This window comes from Nyctereutes procyonoides, unplaced genomic scaffold (assembly GCF_905146905.1).
Source record: "Nyctereutes procyonoides isolate TBG_1078 unplaced genomic scaffold, NYPRO_anot_genome, whole genome shotgun sequence".
Taxonomy (NCBI): Eukaryota; Metazoa; Chordata; class Mammalia; order Carnivora; family Canidae; genus Nyctereutes; species Nyctereutes procyonoides.
The window spans coordinates 32,303,855-32,323,180 of record NW_026575142.1 but is presented as its reverse complement, the minus strand read 5'-3'; the positions used below and the strand labels follow the sequence as shown (position 1 = coordinate 32,323,180).

General features: G+C 40.0%; 1 protein-coding gene across 1 annotated transcript in view; it reads right to left on the bottom strand.

The window, feature by feature from the left end:
* Window positions 1-19,326, bottom strand: part of DNAH5 (dynein axonemal heavy chain 5) — a 297,281-nt gene that overhangs the window by 56,369 nt on the left and 221,586 nt on the right. The window contains exons 56-59 of the mRNA XM_055308486.1: window positions 5,228-5,459; window positions 3,759-3,873; window positions 3,347-3,523; window positions 296-499 (exon numbers count right to left, since the gene is read on the bottom strand). Coding sequence (XP_055164461.1) covers window positions 296-499; window positions 3,347-3,523; window positions 3,759-3,873; window positions 5,228-5,459 — 728 coding nt within the window. The remainder of the gene's footprint in view (window positions 1-295; window positions 500-3,346; window positions 3,524-3,758; window positions 3,874-5,227; window positions 5,460-19,326) is intronic.

Here is a 19,326-nt window from a genome sequence, read left to right as displayed (position 1 = left end):
GTGGTACATACCTTATATTCGACTATGTACCTCTCCCCAGCCCTACATTCAGCAAGATCATTTTGGTAGCTTGAAATTGGCCATTGTGGGGATATTTACACCGTGGAAATTGGCAAACACTATAAATCACCCAATATAGAGAATTTTTATATGTGATTATACCTCAATAAAGATGGTAAAAAAAAATTGTATGTTTGTGCAATAAATTCTTTTCTGAAATTTATTCTACTAAAGGGCTCAGACACTCTAATGAAGTCTGAGTCCCCTCTCAGTCCATCATTATTGAGCTACCAACCTGTAAGTTCTGTAAAAAGTTTCCTGCAGTCATGAGTTTTAAAGATTCCTGCCAGGAAGGGATTGTACAGCTTTTTTCCAGGTCAATTTTCACTGCATTGACTTTCCTTTGAAACAGGAGCAGCACACAATCCATGATCCTCATGATGAGGTGAGGGGGTCGGCCCAACGTGCGGACAGTGGCGATGTCTGAAGGCTTGATGGTCTGTGAGATGAGAGGAGGTCATCATCCAATCTCAGAAAAGAAAGTGTGAACAAACCTATAATCTCTAAGTGCTATTTTGACAGAGGAAAGCAAGCATTTTTGAGTTAGATTCAGAGTCATAATGTTTAGATGCATAGTTAATCCCAAAGAAACACATGTCCTAAGAAGTTCAAACTTTTACAATTCAAACTGACAGCAAGAGGAGACAGTGAGGGAAATGCTGGTGAGTAGCTAAGGAGCTGTGACTTCTTTAAAAACATACAGACCACTCTGTGTCAGAAAAAAAAAAAGTGTAATCTGAAAGAAAAAGAATACTCAGCACTCAGGGAGCTACAAGGAATTCTCAACTCTAGTATGTGCAGTGCTTTCTACTCATTAGTTATATGGGTCAAGAATCTGCCTCTTTAGCATCCCCCCAGATTTGTCACAAATGGACTGACACCGGCAGGTAGCCCCAGGGCTGACAGATTGAATAATTAGAGGTTTCTGAGCTGGGAAATTACCTTTAAATGGATGGAACTTAAGCAATACGAATTTCAAGAACTCAGATAAGTCCTGTCCCATTCTAGTATGGAGATACTGAGAGAGTAAATTACTTAATAGTCACGTAGAATGATTGTGATTGCTGATAACTGCTCTCTCTCTTACACTGTGGAATAATTTTTAGAAAAATAGTAAGTATAATAATCTGATACAGTTCTATTTCTAGGACAAATCATGTACACTCATCTCTTCCAGATCTTTTTTTTTAAGATTTTATTTATTTATTTGAGAGAGAGAGACAGAGAGAGAGTGCAAACATGATCTAAGATGCTATATGCTCAGTTTCCATGATGCCATTAGGTATCATGAGCTCAGTAAAGGTTTCGAAGTGTCTTTACACTATCAATATATTCTCTCTGTTGATCAGAGACTCTTAGTCTAAAGCCAAGATGCCCCCCAAAAAGGGAGTGTGTGGGGTTCAGGGTCTTGAAGAGATCTGCACTCCCATGTTCACTGTAGCATTATTTACAATAGCCAAGATATAGACATGATCTAAATATCCACCAATGGATGAGTGGATAAAGAAATGCAAGATATAGATAGATAGATAGATAGATAGATAGATAGATAGATAGATAGATAGATGATAGATGATAGATAGATGATAGATAGATGATAGATAGATAGATAGATAGATAGATAGAGTATATGCATGTGCAAGTGTGTGTGTCTTTCTGTGTGTGTGTGAGTGCCTATGTACAATGGAATATTATTCAGTCTCAAAAAAAAAAAAAAAGGAAATCATGCCATTTGAAACAACATGGACAGACCTAGGGGCCATTTTGCCAAGTAAAATAAACCAAATATAGGAAAACAAATACTATATGATTCCATTTATATGGAACCTAAAATAGTCAAGATTCATAGAAGCAGAGAATAGAACAGTGGTTGTCAGGTCTGGCACAGGAGGAGGAAATGGGGAGCTGATGGTCAAGAGGTACAGATTTTCAGTTATACAGAATAAATACATTCTGAACAGCTACTACATGGCACAGTGCCTATAGTTAATAGTGTATTATATATTCAAATTTGTCAAGAGGGCAGATTTTAGATATGATGTTAAATGTTTTTACCACATAAAACAGCAACAATAATATTAAAGGGAGCAGTGTGGGGAGGGGGGATCTTTGGGAGGTGATAGACATGTCAATGGATTTGAAGGTGGGGATGGTTTCATGGGTATACACTTAATTCCCAAACTCTCAGGTTGTATACATTACACATGTACAGCCTTTTACATGACAGTCATACATTGATAAATTAGTTTTTTTTAAAGGGGCAGATGAGGAGCCCACAAACTTGAGAGAGACTGAAGACCCATTCGGGGATAAAGAAGCACAGTGTAGCCAGAGAAAGAAGAAACAGAGGAACAGAAAGTAAAGATATATCCCAGTAAGAGTAGTGTGGAAAGTTGGAGAGATATAGGAGAAGGCAATGTCTTTATTGTCTCAAAAGAGTAGACATTCATATCTGTATATTGCTCAGGAAGCTTAAAGACTCAACTTGGATCAAAAAGATTGAGAAGTGTTTTAGGTGGTGAGCTTACAATAAAGTTTAAAAAATTACATTATCAAGTAATGAGGCATGCTCAGTTGAGGTTCTAGAACCTGAATTAGCCATGGACAGAGCACCAGGGCTTCATTTTTCCAGCCAGGAATGAATAACATACAACAATAGATGAGCAAGACTGAAGAAGAAGTAATCTAAAATGGAGTCCAAAGAATCTTACATTGAGTCTTCAGCATTTGACTAGCCCTATAAGTTCTGGTCCATTTCATTAAACTCATATTTTCTCAGAATCCAACCTTCTTTCTAATTTCCCTCTTTCTGTTCTGGTCACATGATTGCGTTGAACAACTGTCAGAGCCTGCTCGAAACCCTCCATTAACAAGCCACATTAGTATTTGGATACTAATTCATAGATACACTCAGAGAACACCATACTTTACAGACCTACTCCAGCATCCTCAACGAACAAGTAGGGAAATGTTATCTTAGAAATTCTATGTGACATTCCCAATGTCGCTAGGGACAGAGTGGAAAAGAGAACCCAGGAATCCAATCCTGACCATCAATATATGACATTGCCCATCATTCATGAGTGAAGAAAATGAGATGTGAAGTAGCAAGTGCAAAATCTATAAAGACCTACTAACATCTCCCTGCAGAAAATATTACTTGCAATTGTTCCAGTGAAGAGACCTTTGGTCTGAAGCAGTAGAACATTTCCTTGCTGTTACTCATCTCCTCTTTGTCCTCATCCTAGACACTGAACTTGACATCTGTCCTATCACATAGATTTACCTGCAGGGCTGCTTCTGCTTCTTCTAATGCTGGTTTTGCTGCTTCCAGTTTTTCTTCAGCAATGGCTTTATCTTTAGAGATGCTGTCCACAATGGCTTGGGCTTTGTCCTTCACCTTCTGTACCTCAGCCTTGACCTTTTCGGCAGCCTGTGCCTTCATTGTCACTTCTTTTAAGACCTAATTCAATATAAAACAAAAAAAAATACCTTGTCAATCTGAAAGATAAACATTTTCCCTTGATTTATTGATTTTGCCCACTTATAAAATATTTCACAATAAAATTAAGAGTACTGCATTCTCTTGGAAATAATTTATATTTTCATGGTTACAATGTAGTCAATATGCATACGTCATTAACATTTATTACTAGGAATTTAAAACAAACACGGCACATGCACAAGTGCCCACACACCGTGTCAGCTTTATCATTGGCCACTTGAAGCTCCTTTTCTTTCACTTCCAGTTCTTTGCTCAGGGCTGCAACAGACTCTGAGGCCTCTTTTAGCTTTTCCAATCCAGTATTCATTCTAGGATTGAAAATCCAAGCAAGCCATATTAAAATTTGTTGTATTCAGCCACATTTTCCAAGCACTGATTCATTAATAAAGATAGTAATAGTTCTATTTGAAGAATGAGCATATGTGCAAATAGCAATCCAAGAGGACTTGACAAAAAGAAATATACACCCAGAGTTGATGCCAGAGGGAACACATTTGAAAGCTTTTCATAGACCACAGGTGCGAGCATGACCCCGTTATGACACTGCATATCATGAAGAACGATGGTGGGTCTAGAATCTGTATCATGCAGGATTCACGCTTAATGAAGTTTAATTAAATGACAATAGACTTCAAATGCTTGAAGCCCTATCCTTCTATAAGAAGGAAAATAAATAACTACTGTTTAAAAAAAAAAAGACAATTTAGTTAAAAAAAGAAAGATTTGGGATCAAGGAAAGAAACAAATTTGAAGTCATTAGAACAGCCCTATGAAGAGACCACTGACTATCTAGACCTGAGATGAAGGGACCTCAAAGACTGGAGCTCACAGAGTCAGTCAGCACAATCTCCCACCCAGAGACCCTTAGGGAGCGGCTCTGGCTGGTTCTGGCCATATGCAGGCAGGAGCTCTAAGTGTTCATAAAAGAGCAGGGCAGAGCAGCGAAACCTAGAACAGCCTCCAGGGTAGTAGGGTATTCACCATGCAGTGAAAATTAGCATCGGCCAGATTCTCCTACCCTAGACCCCAGAAAAGTGGGAGAGAAGAGGGAGGTGGGAAGTATTTCTACCATTATGTCATTCAGTATTTTTTTTTAATTTTTATTTATTTATGATAGTCACAGAGAGATAGAGAGAGAGGCAGAGACACAGGCAGAGGGAGAAGCAGGTTCCATGCACCGGGAGCCTGACGTGGGATTCGATCCCGGGTCTCCAGGATCGCGCCCTGGGCCAAAGGCAAGCGCCAAACCGCTGGGCCACCCAGGGATCCCATCATTCAGTATTATAACAGTATTATGACATATTGCCCACATAAAACACTGGGCAACATTTAATTCTACTGGGCAAGAATAAAGCTTCTAGCAATCATGGAATAATCCTTTGAATAGACTTGAGAGGAGGGTGTCTTAGACTCAGCACTGTTGGCATTTGGGAGTGGATGATTCTTTGCTGTGGGGGGCTACCTCGTGTACTGGAGGATATTTAACAGCATCCCTGATCTCTGTTCATCTGATGCCAGTAGCACCCCTTCCCAGCCCCTACCACCTAAGTTGTAACAAACAAAAATGTTCCTAGTCACTGCAAAATGCTTCCTAGGAGCAAATTTTCCCCCAGTTGACAGCCACTGCTTTAAAATAATTTTATATCTGAACTTCACACTCACCTGTTGGCCAGAGTGTGCACTTCCACATGCTTTTCTCTGTATGTGCACTTATAGCCCTGAATAAAAGAGAGGTATGACTTGGGAGTCACATGAGTAGAGCGTCGGAATCTCTGGAAATAATCAACACACTTCTCAGCTACCCCATCCTGGAAGGAGCCCATGCACTGGACCACTTCCTTCTTGGTTTCCAAACTGCAGTCAATATCATAGGAAGACAGGAAGTGTTCAGACACTAGAACGAATAAAGATGGCAATGGGTGAAATATGAACATGAATTACCATTTGAAAAGTTAACTGGCTATTATTGAAGGATTTAGACATTTCTTGGGAGTACACACCATTTTTATAGCCCCATTGAGGTACATATCTGTCAGCATTTTTGGCCCCAAGCCTATGACTTCAACAATTTTATTTTCCCTTTCATGTGCAAAACTAGAACAGAGATCAACACTATCATCAGTCTTTGTTTTCTGGTATTTATGCAAGGAAGTCTCTTCTGCACAGCTGCAGGTTCTGGTAAGCAGCCAGCCTGTTCTATGCTTTACATAAGGCCCAAAGTGGTACAAATAACTTAGAAATCAGTGCCCACCTGGTACTCGTATTTAACAAGCCCATTTATTTTTAAACGCAGAACCTGTCATACCCTTTATCCCCCCAGGTTCTGACTACATTTGGTATGGGAATGTTTGTCACTACATTTTTGTATGCCTGGGCCATCTTGTTCTCAAAAGTGGCAGCTGGCCATTGGCAGTCAGTTCTAATTTACAGCGTCCTTTAAAATGTTTGGGTAAAAACTTCCTGTTGGAGACCTGTATCTTCCCACCCTTTATCTGGTGCCAATCATGGGACCAATTCTAAGGCAGCATTTCCTATTATAGGAATGGGTCATAAAGTCAGAGCTAATCAATCACCACATACACATCACGCATCTGCTGCATGTCTGCCCCTGTGATGGGGCCATGGAGCGAGACTGGTATGAAACTTGGTCTCAACTCTAAAGAATTTACAAAGGTTGTAAATGATACAGTTAAAAATTATCATAACCAGGGAAGCCTGGGTGGCTCAGTGGTTGACGGTCTGCCTTCAGCTCAGGGTGTGATTCTGGGATCCAGGATTGAGTCCCACATCAGGCTCCCTGCATGGAGCCCGTTTCTCCCTCTGCCTGTGTCTCTGTCTCTCTGTGTGTCTCTCATGAATAAATAAATAAAATATTTTTTAAAATAAATAAATAAATATGATCATAACCAGCTAAGGATTTCCTTGAAAAGTACTGAAAGTACTGAATAATGTACATAAGGGTTGCAAACAAATACAGCCAATAAAAACGGAAGGAAAATGAAGGAACCAAACCTATCAGGTGACAGTTGGGAAAGAAATAAAAAATGATCAGTAACTGATCATTGAATTAAGTTCTTAAAGCAATAATTGTGGGGCAGTATTTATTTATATCTATGTAAATAATAGGTACCATTCATCAGCTTGGTTATGAACATAGTTTACCACATACACTGAAAGGCAATAAAGACTCAGAAGTCATATTTTCTCATGAGTTAAGCAACCTCTACAAAGAACATTTTAAATTCCAGGGAGTTTAAGTCAAGGTACTGGAAACATAAGAATAATCCTTGCCTATGATAAAGTTTTTGTAGGTATTAACTCCAACAGCTGCAATATTCACCATGTGCAGGCATGATACTAAGTGCTTTACCTGGCATTATGATGTATCCTCAGGAAGTTCCCACTTTCTGAAAATTCCCTTCTATTTGCTATATAACAATGATTTTTTTCTTCTTATATGATCAGAGAGTATAAAAAATGGTGACTTTCTTAATGTAGCAAGTGTTCTTTTTCTCTTTCCAAAAAAGTCAGAGAATAAAAACAGGGTGGATTCAAACATATTTTCCCAAAGACTCCAATCTCTGGTGCAAGAAAGTTTATGAAGAGTCAGGTTGCTTTCACCTAGGGGGGGCCCACACCTGCTAAGACTCAAGGAAGAGGCCATGGAAAACTCTTCCAAGGTCATCTTCATTACCTAATCACCAAAGCAGCAATGCCAGTTTTGGGACCCACCTTCAGAAAGATGCCTGGGTTTGGTGTGGAGTATATTTTGATAATGTGTGTTCATGTCAGCTGATGGAAATGAGATGAGGTATGTGTGGGAGAGAGAGAATGCTGGCCTCAGTCCCTGAATTTTAGTTCCTTGAATTTCTACTTCATTTAAAGAACTGAAGTCACAAAGTGAAAAAGGTGTATTAGTTGCCTTTCCAGCCATCTCTTCTCTGCTACTAAAAGAATCTCTATTTTGCTCAGGGTAACAATCTGTCCAACTAAAATCCTTTGATTCCCCAGACTCTCCTATAAGTAGGGGTGACCTGGTTCAAGCCAATGACATGTAGACAAAAATTCTTAGGGAAGAATGTTGTCCTGAAATAAAAGGCAAACTTCATGGTGCATCAACAAACATGATGCCTAGGGATGCAGCAGCTACCCTGTGCCTGTAAGAGTAAGAACCACATCCTGAGATGACAGCAAGACAGAAGGAATAAGATCCCACAATGGCATCATCCTGGACTGCACAGCTCTACATTTTCTTGGCAGCCGCAGAAAGGTGAGCAACAGCTCACTCAGAAGCTGTTTGAGCGACTACTTCTCTGGTTTTCTCTTTTTTCTTTAAATGTTTCATCAAGAGGGGCATGATGGCGGAAGAGTAGGGTCCCCAAATCGCCTGTCCCCACCAAATGACCTAGATAACCTTCAAATCATCCTGAAAATCTACGAATTCGGCCTGAGATTTAAAGAGAGACCAGCTGGAAAGCTACAGTGAGAAGAGTTCGCGCTTCTATCAAGGTAGGAAGACGGGGAAAGAGAAATAAAGACACAAAAGGCCTCCGAGAGGGAGGGGCCCCGCGAGGAGCCGGGCTGAGGCCGGGGCGAGTGTCCCCAGGACAGGAGAGCCCCGTCCCGGAGAAGCAGGAGCTGCACCAACCTTCCCGGGCGGAAAGGGGCTCGCAGGGAGTTGGAGCAGGACCCAGGAGAGCAGGGATGCCCTCGGGCTCCCTGGGACACTAACAGACACCTGCGCCCCGGGAGAGTGCGCCGAGCTCCCTAAGGGCTGCAGCGCGCACGGCGGGACCGGAGCAGCTCGGAGGGGCTCGGGAGCAGCTCCAGGGAGGGAGCAGCAGGGCGGGAGCCCGAATCCAACAGCGCAGGCCCCGGAGCACAGGGCGCCGGGACACAGCCCAGGATCCGGCCTCCCCCGGGACAGGCAGAGGCCGGGAGGGCCCAGGACAGCGAGGACGCTCCTGCCCCGGGCTGAGCAGATCAGCGGCCCTGCCCCGGAGCCTCCAGGCCCTTTGCCATAGCAACTGCGGCTGTTCCTCCTGGGGCCTCACGAGGTAAACAACCCCCGCTGAGCCCTGCAGCAGGCAGGGGCAGAGCAGCTCCCCCAAGTGCTAACACCTGAAAATCAGCACAGCAGGCCCCTCCCCCAGAAGACCAGCTAGACGGACCAGTGATACTCCCCCGTGTTCCAATACAACTTGTTTTTGGCCACTCTGCACTGAGCAAAATGACTAGAAGGAAAACCTCACCTCAAAAGAAAAAAACAGAAACAGCCCTCTCTCCCACAGAGTTACAAAATCTGGATTACACTTCAATGTCAGAAAGCCAATTCAGAAGCACCATTATACAGCTACTGGTGGCTCTAGAAAAAAGCATTAAGGACTCACGAGACTTCATGACTGCAGAATTTAGATCCAATCAGGCAGAAATTAAAAATCAATTGAATGAGATGCAATCCAAACTAGAAGTCCTAACGACGAGGGTTAACGAGGTGGAAGAACGAGTGAGTGACATAGAAGACAAGTTGATGGCAAAGAGGGAAACTGAGGAAAAAAGAGACAGACAATTAAGGGACCATGAAGACAGATTCAGGCAAATAAATGACAGTCTGAGGAAGAAAAATCTACGTTTAATTGGGGTTCCCGAGGGCGCCGAAAGGGACAGAGGGCCAGAATATGTATTTGAACAAATCCTAGCTGAAAACTTTCCCAATCTGGGAAGGGAAACAGGCATTCAGATCCAGGAAATAGAGAGATCCCCCCCTAAAATCAATAAAAACCGTTCAACACCTCGACATTTAATAGTGAAGCTTGCAAATTCCAAAGATAAAGAGAAGATCCTTAAAGCAGCAAGAGACAAGAAGTCCCTGACTTTCATGGGGAGGAATATTAGGGTAACAGCAGACCTCTCCACAGAGACGTGGCAGGCCAGAAAGGGCTGGCAGGATATATTCAGGGTCCTAAATGAGAAGAACATGCAACCAAGAATACTTTATCCAGCAAGGCTCTCATTCAAAATGGAAGGAGAGATAAAGAGCTTCCAAGACAGGCAGGAACTGAAAGAATATGTGACCTCCAAACCAGCTCTGCAAGAAATTTTAAGGGGGACTCTTAAAATTCCCCTTTAAGAAGAAGTTCAGTGGAACAATCCACAAAAACAAGGACTAAATAGATATCATGATGACACTAAACTCATATCTGTCAATAGTAACTCTGAACGTGAATGGGCTTAATGACCCCATCAAAAGGCGCAGGGTTTCAGACTGGATAAAAAAACAGGACCCATCTATTTGCTGTCTACAAGAGACTCCTTTTAGAGGTAAGGACACCTACAGCCTGAAAATAAAAGGTTGGAGAACCATTTACCATTCAAATGGTTCTCAAAATATACCCTAAAAACTATAGAACACTTCTGAAAGAAATTGAGGAAGACACAAAGAGATGGAAAAATATTCCATGCTCATGGATTGGCAGAATTAATATAGTGAAAATGTCAATGTTACCCAGGGCAATTTACACGTATAATGCAATCCCTATCAAAATACCATGGACTTTCTTCAGAGACTTAGAACAAATTATTTTAAGATTTGTGTGGAATCAGAAAAGACCCCGAACAGCAAGGGGAATTTTAAGAAAGAAAACCATATCTGGGGGCATCACAATGCCAGATTTCAGGTTGTACTACAAAGCTGTGTTCATCAAGACAGTGTGGTACTGGCACAAAAACAGACATATAGATCAATGGAACAGAACAGAGAACCCAGAAGTGGACCCTGAACTTTATGGTCAACTAATATACGATAAAGGAGGAAAGACGATCCACTGGAAGAAAGACAGTCTCTTCAATAAATGGTGCTGGGAAAATTGGACATCCACATGCAGAAGAATGAAACTGGACCACTCTCTTGCACCATACACAAAGATAAACTCAAAATAGATGAAAGATCTAAATGTGAGACAAGATTCCATCAAAATCCCAGAGGAGAACTCAGGCAACACCCTTTTTGAACTTGGCCACAGTAACCGGAGAAGGACAAACAGTGTATGTTCTCATTCATTTGGGGAATATGAATAATAGTGAAAGGGAATATAAGGGAAGGGAGAAGAAATGTGTGAGAAATATCAGAAAGGGAGACAGAACATAAAGACTCCTAACTCTGGGTAACGAACTAGGGGTGGTGGAGGGGGAGGAGGGCGGGGGGTGGGAGTGAATGGGTGACGGGCACTGAGGGGGACACTTGACGGAATGAGCACTGGGTGTTTTTCTGTATGTTGGTAAATTGAACACCAATAAAAATTAATTTATAAAATTAAAAAAAAATAAATATTTCATCAAAAGACTTAGTCAATTTTATTTTTTTTATAAATTAATTTTTATTGGTGTTCAATTTACCAACATACAGAAAAACACCCAGTGCTCATTCCGTCAAGTGTCCCCCTCAGTGCCCGTCACCCATTCACTCCCACCCCCCGCCCTCCTCCCCCTCCACCACCCCTAGTTCGTTTCCCAGAGTTAGGAGTCTTTATGTTCTGTCTCCCTTTCTGATATTTCTCACACATTTCTTCTCCCTTCCCTTATATTCCCTTTCACTATTATTCATATTCCCCAAATGAATGAGAACATACACTGTTTGTCCTTCTCCGATTGAGACTTAGTCAATTTTAATTCACATATATAAAAAACTCACATTTTTTCCAAAAGCACTTTAGTTATTAAAATACTACAAAATCGGATCCCTGGGTGGCGCAGCGGTTTAGCGCCTGCCTTTGGCCCAGGGCGCGATCCTGGAGACCCGGGATCGAATCCCACGTCGGGCTCCTGGTGCATGGAGCCTGCTTCTCCCTCTGCCTATGTCTCTGCCTCTCTCTCTCACTGTGTGCCTATCATAAATAAATTAAATAAATAAAAAAAATTAAAAAAAAAAATACTACAAAATCTAGGATTAGCCTTCTGAGCATCTTTAAGCCAGAAAATAATAACAGTAACAACAACCCAAAAAATAAACTAAGAAAATAATCTAATTTATAATAGCATCAAAAAGAATAAAATGCATAGGAATAAACTCTACCAAAGGATATGAAAGACTTGCAACACTAAAACTATAAAATACAAATGAAAGAAATTAAACACAAATATATCGAAAGACGTCATGTATTTATAATTTGGAAGAATTATTATTTTTTAAAAGCCCAGAAAACCTCAAGTGGCCAAAGCAATTTTGAGAAAGAACAAAGCTGGAGGCATCACACTTCCTGATTTCAAAATGTATTACAAGGTCGCACTAATCAAAACAGTATGGTACTGGCATTACAAATAGGCATATAGACCAAAGAAACAGAAGAAAGTCCAGAAATAAACACAAACATATACAGTCAACTGAGGCTGCCAATAACACATATAATGGGGAAAGGATAGTCTCTTTTACTAAATGGTGCTGGGAAAACAGGATATCTCTGTGCCAAAGAATGAAACTGGAGCCTTGTCTTACACCATACATAAAAAAATCAAACCAAAATAGATTAAAGACCTAAACGTAAGACCTGAAACCATAAAACTCTTAGAAAACAAAACATAATAGGTAAGCTCCTGACTTTGATCTTGGCAATCACCAAAAGCACAGGCAACAAAAGCAAAAACAAAGTGGGACTACATCAAACTAAAAAAAACTTTCTATGTGGCAAGGGAAGCAACTAACAAATGAACAAGTAGCTTATGGAATGGGAGAAAATATTTGCAAACCATACCTCTGATAAAGGATTAATATACAAAATAAAGAACTCCTACAACTCAATAGCAAAAAAAAAAAAAAAAGTAATCTGATTAAAATGGGCAAAGGAATTGTAAAGAGCAATCTCCAGAGAAGATATACAAATGGACAACAGGTATATAAAAAAACATCACTAATCATCAGGAAAATGCAAATCAAAATTGCAGTGAGATTTCACTTCATACCAGTTAGGATGACTGTTATATAAAAAAAAAAAAAGACCCCTACCCCCATCAAGGGTATGGGGAAAAGGGAACCCATGTGCACTATTAGTGGGAATGCAAACTGGTGCAGCCACGTGGGAAACAGTGTGAGGGTTCCTTAAAAAATTAAAATACAGGGGCACCTGGGTGGCACAGTTGGTTCAGCATCTGACTCTTGGTTTCAGCTCAAGTCATGATCTCAGGGTTGTGGGATCAAGCTCCATGTAGGGCTCCATGCTCAGCATGGATTCTGCTCAAGATTCTCTTTCCCTCTGTCTCTGCCCCTCCCCCTGCTCACACATTCTCTCTCTTTCTCTCTCTCTAAAAATAAATAAATAAAATCTTAATAAAATAATAAAATAAAAATAAAAATAGAATTATCATATGATCCAACAATTTCACTTCCAGGCACATATACCTGGAAAGAAATATCACTATCTCAAAGACATAATCTGTGCTCCCATATTCACTGCAGCATCATTTATAAAGTAGCCAAGACATGGAGACAACTTAAATGTTTGTTGATGTATAAATGGATATACATGCAGTGGAAATTTATTCAGTCTCTAAAAAAAGATGGAAATCCTGCATTTGCAACAATATGGATGAAGCTGGAGGTCATTATGCTAAGTGAATAAGCTAGACACAGAAGGGCAAGTACTACATGACATCACTTATAGGAGGAATCTGAAATTGTCAGACTCATGGAAGCAGAAAGTAGAACTCTGATTGCCAGGGGCTACAGGGAGAGGGTATCATTTCCTCCTCCTCCCAATCAAAAAATCAAGAAGTACAAAGTTTTAGTTATAGAAAATGAGTAAGTTCTAGAGGTCTACTTCACAGCATGATGCCTATAGCTAACAATACTGTTTGTATACCTAAAATTACCTGTAAGAGAGCTTATGTTGTATTCTTATCACAAAATAATAATAACAATAAAAGAAGGCAGAGGGAAACATTTGGAGGTGATGGATATATTTATGGCATAGATTATGATGGTCCCATGAGTGTTTACTTACTCGAAATTCATCAAGTTGTATATTTTAATTACGTATATAGCTTTTTGTCTATCATTCATACCTCAATAAGCTGGTTTAAAAACAAAACTAAATTCTATGTTAAATAATAAAATATTAATAATATTAACTAATTATAGAAATATACAATAGCTTAATACTTTTTAAAAATTTTTATTTATTTATTCATGAGAGACACACACACACACAGAGAGAGAGAGAGAGAGAAAGAGAGAGAAGAAAGAGAGAGAGAGGCACAGACACAGGCAGAAGGAGAAGCAGGCTCATTCCACGCAGGGAGCCTGACATGGGACTCGATCCCGGGTCTCCAAGACCACACCCAGGACTGAAGGTGGCGCTAAGCCACTGAGCCACCTGGCTTAATACTTTTATAGGAAATATTCAGTATAATCTAAATGAAATATACTAACACAAACAAAACTATTTCCTTACTAATGCGGCTGAAAATAATAATTTAATTTAGAATCAGCATCCTGGAGACAACTTATATTAGGTTGTTTCAAGAAACCATGTTGCTAATTTTCCAAAGAGAATAACACTTAAATCCCTAAGTATATTAGGTATTTCCTATACGCACAGGTGTATTCTATCCAAATAACATAAGACAAGATCCAGGTTAATATTAGGTGTATAGTTGTTGGTTTTCCCAACAAGGTTTTATATTTATTAAGTGAGGTGCCATGTCTCATAACTTTTTTTTTTCAAATCAGCAGAAATTTTATTTTATTTTATTTTTATTGGAGTTCAATTTGCCAACATATAGCATAACACACAGTGCTCATCCCGCCAAGTGCCCCCTCAGTGCCTAACAGCCAGTCACCCCCAACCCCCGCCCACTTCCCTTTCCACTACCCATTGTTCATTTCCCAGAGTTAGGAGGCTCTTATGTTCTGTCTCCCTTTCTGATATTTCCCACTCATTTTCTCTCCTTTCCCTTTATTCCCTTTCACTAATTTTTATATTCCCCAAATGAATGAGACCATATAATGTTTGTCCTTTTCCGATTGACTTATTTCACTCAGCATAATACCCTCCAGTTCCATCCACGTCAAAGCAGATGGTGGGTATTTGTCGTTTCTAATGGCTGAGTAATATTCCATTGTTGTATACATAGACCACATCTTCTTTACCCATTCATCTTTCGATGGACACCAAGGCTCCTTCCACAGTTTGGCTATTGTGGACATTGCTGCTATAAACACTGGGGTGCAGGTGTCCTGGCATTTCATTGCATCTGTATCTTTGCGGTAAATCCCCAGCAGTGCAATTGCTGGGTCGAAGGGCAGGTCTATTTTTAACTCTTTGAGGAACCTCCACACAGTTTTCCAGAGTGGCTGCACCAGTTCACATTCCCACCAACAGTACAGAAGGGTTCCCCTTTCTCTGCATCCTCTCCAACATTTGTGGTTTCCTGCCTTGTTAATTTTCCTCATTCTCACTGGTGTGAGGCGGTATCTCATTGTGGTTTGGATTTGTATTTCCCTGATGGCCAGTGATGTGGAGTATCTCCTCATGTGCTTGTTGGCCATGTCTCTGTCTTCCTCTGTGAGATTTCTGTTCATGTCTTTTGCCCATTTCATGATTGGATTGATTGTTTCTTTGCTGTTGAGTTTAATAAGTTCTTTATAGCTCTTGAATACTAGCCCTTTATCTGATAGGTCATTTGCAAATATCTTCTCCCATTCTGTAGGTTGTCTTTTAGTTCTGTTGACTGTTTCTTTTGCTGTGCAGAAGCTTCTTATCTTGATGAAGTCCCAATAGTTCATTTTTGCTTTTGTTTCTCTTGCCTTCATGGATGTATCTTGCAAGAAGTTACTGTGGACACATTCAAAAAGGGTGTGGCCTGTGTTCTCCTCTAGGATTTTGATGGAATCTTGTCTCACATTTAGATCTTCCATCCACTTTGAGTTTATCTTTGTGTCTGGTGAAAGAGAGTGGTCTAGTTTCATTCTTCTGCATGTGGATGTCCAATTTTCCCAGCACCATTTATTGAAGAGACTGTCTTTTTTGCAGTGGATAGTCTTTCCTGCTTTGAAGAATATTAGTTGACCATAAAGTTGAGGGTCCACTTCTGGATTCTCTATTCTGTTCCATTGATCTATGTGTCTGTTTTTGTGCCAGTACCACACTGTCTTGATGACCACAGCTTTGTAGTACAACCTGAAATCTGGCATTGTGATGCCCCCAGCTTTGATTTTCTTTAATATTCTTTACAATTCCCCTGGCTATATGGGGTCTTTTCTGATTCCACACAAATCTTAAGATGATTTGTTCCACCTCTCTAAAGAAAGTCCATGGTATTTTGATAGGGATTGCATTAAACGTGTAAATTGCCCCAGGTAACATTAACATTTTCACAATATTAATTCTTCCAATCCATGAGCATGGACTATTTTTCCATCTCTTTGTGTCTTCCTCAATTTCTTTCAGAACTGTTCTGTAGTTTTTGGGGTATAGATCCTTTACCTCGTTGATTAGGTTTATTCCTAGGTATCTTATGATTTGGGGTGCAATTGTAAATGGGATTGACTCCTTAATTTCTCTTTCTTCAGTCTCATTGTTAGTGTATAGAAATACCACTGACTTCTGGGCATTGATTTTGTATACTGCCAAATTACTGTATGAATTCTAACAATCTTGGAGTGGAGTCTTTTGGGTTTTCTATGTAGAGTATCATGTCATCGGTGAAGAGGGAGAGTTTGACTTCTTCTTTGCCAATTTGAATGCCTTTTATTTCTTTTTGTTGCCTGATTGCTGAGGCTAGGACTTCCAGTACTATGTTGAATAGCAGTGGTGAGAGTGGACATCCCTGTCTTGTTCCTGATCTTAGGGGAAAGGCTCCCAGTGTTTCCTCATTGAGAATGATATTTGCTGGGGGCTGTTCATAGATGGCTTTTAAGATGCTGAAGAATGTTCCCTCTCTCCCTATACTCTGCAGAGTTTGGATCAAGAATGGGTGCTGTATTTTGTCAAATGTTTTCACTGCATCTGTTGAGAGGATTATATGATATGGTTCTTGTTTTTTCTCTTGCTGATATGATCAATCACATTGAATGCTTTATGAGTGTTGAAACAGTCTTGCTTCCTGGGGATAAATCCCACTTGGTCACGGTGAATAATCTTCTTAATATATTGTTGGATCCTATGGGCCAGTATCTTGGTGAGAATTTTTACATCCGTGTTTATCAGGGATATTGGTCTGTAATTCTCCTTTTTGGTGGGGTCTTTGTCTGGTTTTGGAATTAACATGATGCTGGCCTCATAGAATGAGTTTGGAAGTACTCCATCTCTTTCTATCTTTCTGAATAACTTTAGTAGAATCGGTATGGCTTCTTCTTTAAATGTTTGATAGAATTCCCCTGGGAAGCCATCTGGCCCTGGACTTTTGTGTCTTGGGAGATTGTTGATGACTGCTTCAATTTCCTCCCGGGTTATCGGCCTGTTCAGGTTTTCTATTTCTTCCTGTTCCAGTTTTGGTAGTTTGTGGTTTTCCAGAAATGCATCCATTTCTTCTGGATTGCCTAATTTATTGACGTATAGCTGCTCATAATAAGTTTTTTAAATCGTTTGTATTTCTTTGGTATTGGTGGTGATCTCTCCTTTCTCATTCATGATTTTATTAATTTGATTCTTTTTTCTCTTCTTTTTAATATGGCTGGCTAATGGTTTATCTATCTTATTAATTCTTTCAAAGAACCAACTCCTCGTTTTGTTGATCTGTTCCACAGTTCTTCTGGTCTCAATTTCGTTGAGTTCTGCTCGAATTTTAATTAACTCTCTTCTTCTGCTGGGCGTCGGGTCGATTTGCTGCTTCTTCTCTAGCTCCTTTATGTGTAAGGTTAGCTTTTGTATTTGAGTTCTTTCCAGTTTTTGAATGGATGCTTGTATTGCGATGTATTTCCCCCTCAGGACTGCTTTTGCTGCATCCCAAAGATTTTGAACGGTTGTATCTTCATTCTCATTAGTTTCCATGAATCTTTTTAATTCTTCCTTAATTTCCTGGTTGACCCTTTTATCTTTTAGCAGGATGGTCCTTAACCTCCACGTGTTTGATGTCCTTCCAAACTTCTTTTTGTGATTTAGTTCTAGTTTCAAAGCATTATGGTCTGAAAATACGCAGGGGACAATCCCAATCTTTTGGTATCGGTTAAGACCTGATTTGTGACCCAGTATGTAGTCTATTCTGGAGAAAGTTTCATGTGCACTTGAGAAGAATGTGTATTCAGTTGCGTTTGGATGTAAAGTTCTGTAAATATCTGTGAAATCCATCTGGTCCACTGTATCTTTTAAAACGCTTGTTTCTTTGGAGATGTTGTGCTTAGAAGATTTGTCGATTGTAGAAAACTCTATATTCAAGTCACCAAGTATGAGTGTATTCTTATCTAAGTATGTCTTAACTTTGGTTATTAATTGATTGATACACTTGGCAGCTCCCACATTAGTAGCATAAATATTCATGATTGCTAGGTCCTCTTGTTGGATAGATCCTTTAAGTATGATATAGTGTCCCTCTTCATCTCTCACTACTGTCTTCGTGGTAAATTTTAGTTTGTCTGATATAAGGATGGCTACCCTTGCTTTCTTTTGTGGACCATTCGAATGGTAAATGGTTCTCCAACCTTTTATTTTCAGGCTGTAGGTGTCCTTCTGTCTAAAATGAGTCTCTTGTAGACAGCAAATAGATGGGTCCTGCTTTTTTATCCAGTCTGTGCCTTTTTCATAGGGTCATTAAGCCCATTCACATTCAAAGTTACTATTGAAAGATATGAATTTAGTGTTATCATGATACCTATTCAGTCGCTGTTTTTGTGGATTATTCCATTGGACTTCTTCTTAAAGGGGAATTTTGGGAGTTCCTTAAAATCTCTTGCAGAGCTGGTTTGGAGGTCACATATTATTTCGGTTCCTGTCTGTCCTGGAAGCTCTTTATCTCTCCTTCCATTCTGAATGAGAGCCTTGCTGGATAAAGTATTCTTGGTTGCATGTTTTTCTAATTTAGGACCCTGAATATATCCTGCCAGACCTATCTGGCCTGCCAGGTCTCTGTGGAGAGGTCTGCTGTTATCCTAATACTTCTCCCTATAAAGGTTATGGACTTCTTGTCTCTTGCTGCTTTACGGATCTTCTCTTTATCTTTGGAATTTGCAAGTTTCACTATTAAATGTCAAGCTGTTGAACGGTTTTTATTGATTTTAGGAGGGATCTCTCTATTTCCTGGATCTGATTGTCTGTTTCCCTCCCCAGATTAGGGAAGTTCTCAGCTATGATTTGTTCAAATACACTTTCTCGACCTCTGTCCCTTTCGGTGCCCTCGGGAACCCCAATTAAATGTAGGTTTTTTCCTTCTGAGGCTTTCATTTATTTCCCTTAATGTATCCTCATGATCTTTTAATTGTTTTTCTCTGTTTTCCTCAGTTTCCTTCCTTGCCATCAACTTGTCTCTATGTCACTCAGTCATTCTTCTACCACGTTAACCCTCATCGTTAGGAAGTTCTTGAAATCTTTATGCTTTTTCTAGAGCCACCAGTAGCTTTATAATTGTGCTTCTGAATTGCCTTTCTGGCATTGAATTGTAATCCAAATTTTGTAACTCTGTGGAAGAGAGGACTGTTTCTGATTCTTCCTTTTGTGGTGAGTTTTTCCTTCTAGTCATTTTGCTCAGTGCAGAGTGGCCAAAAGCAAGTTGTACTGGAAAAAGGAGAAAAAGAAAGAAAAAAAAATGGAAAAAAGGGGGGAGGTGAAACAGAAAAC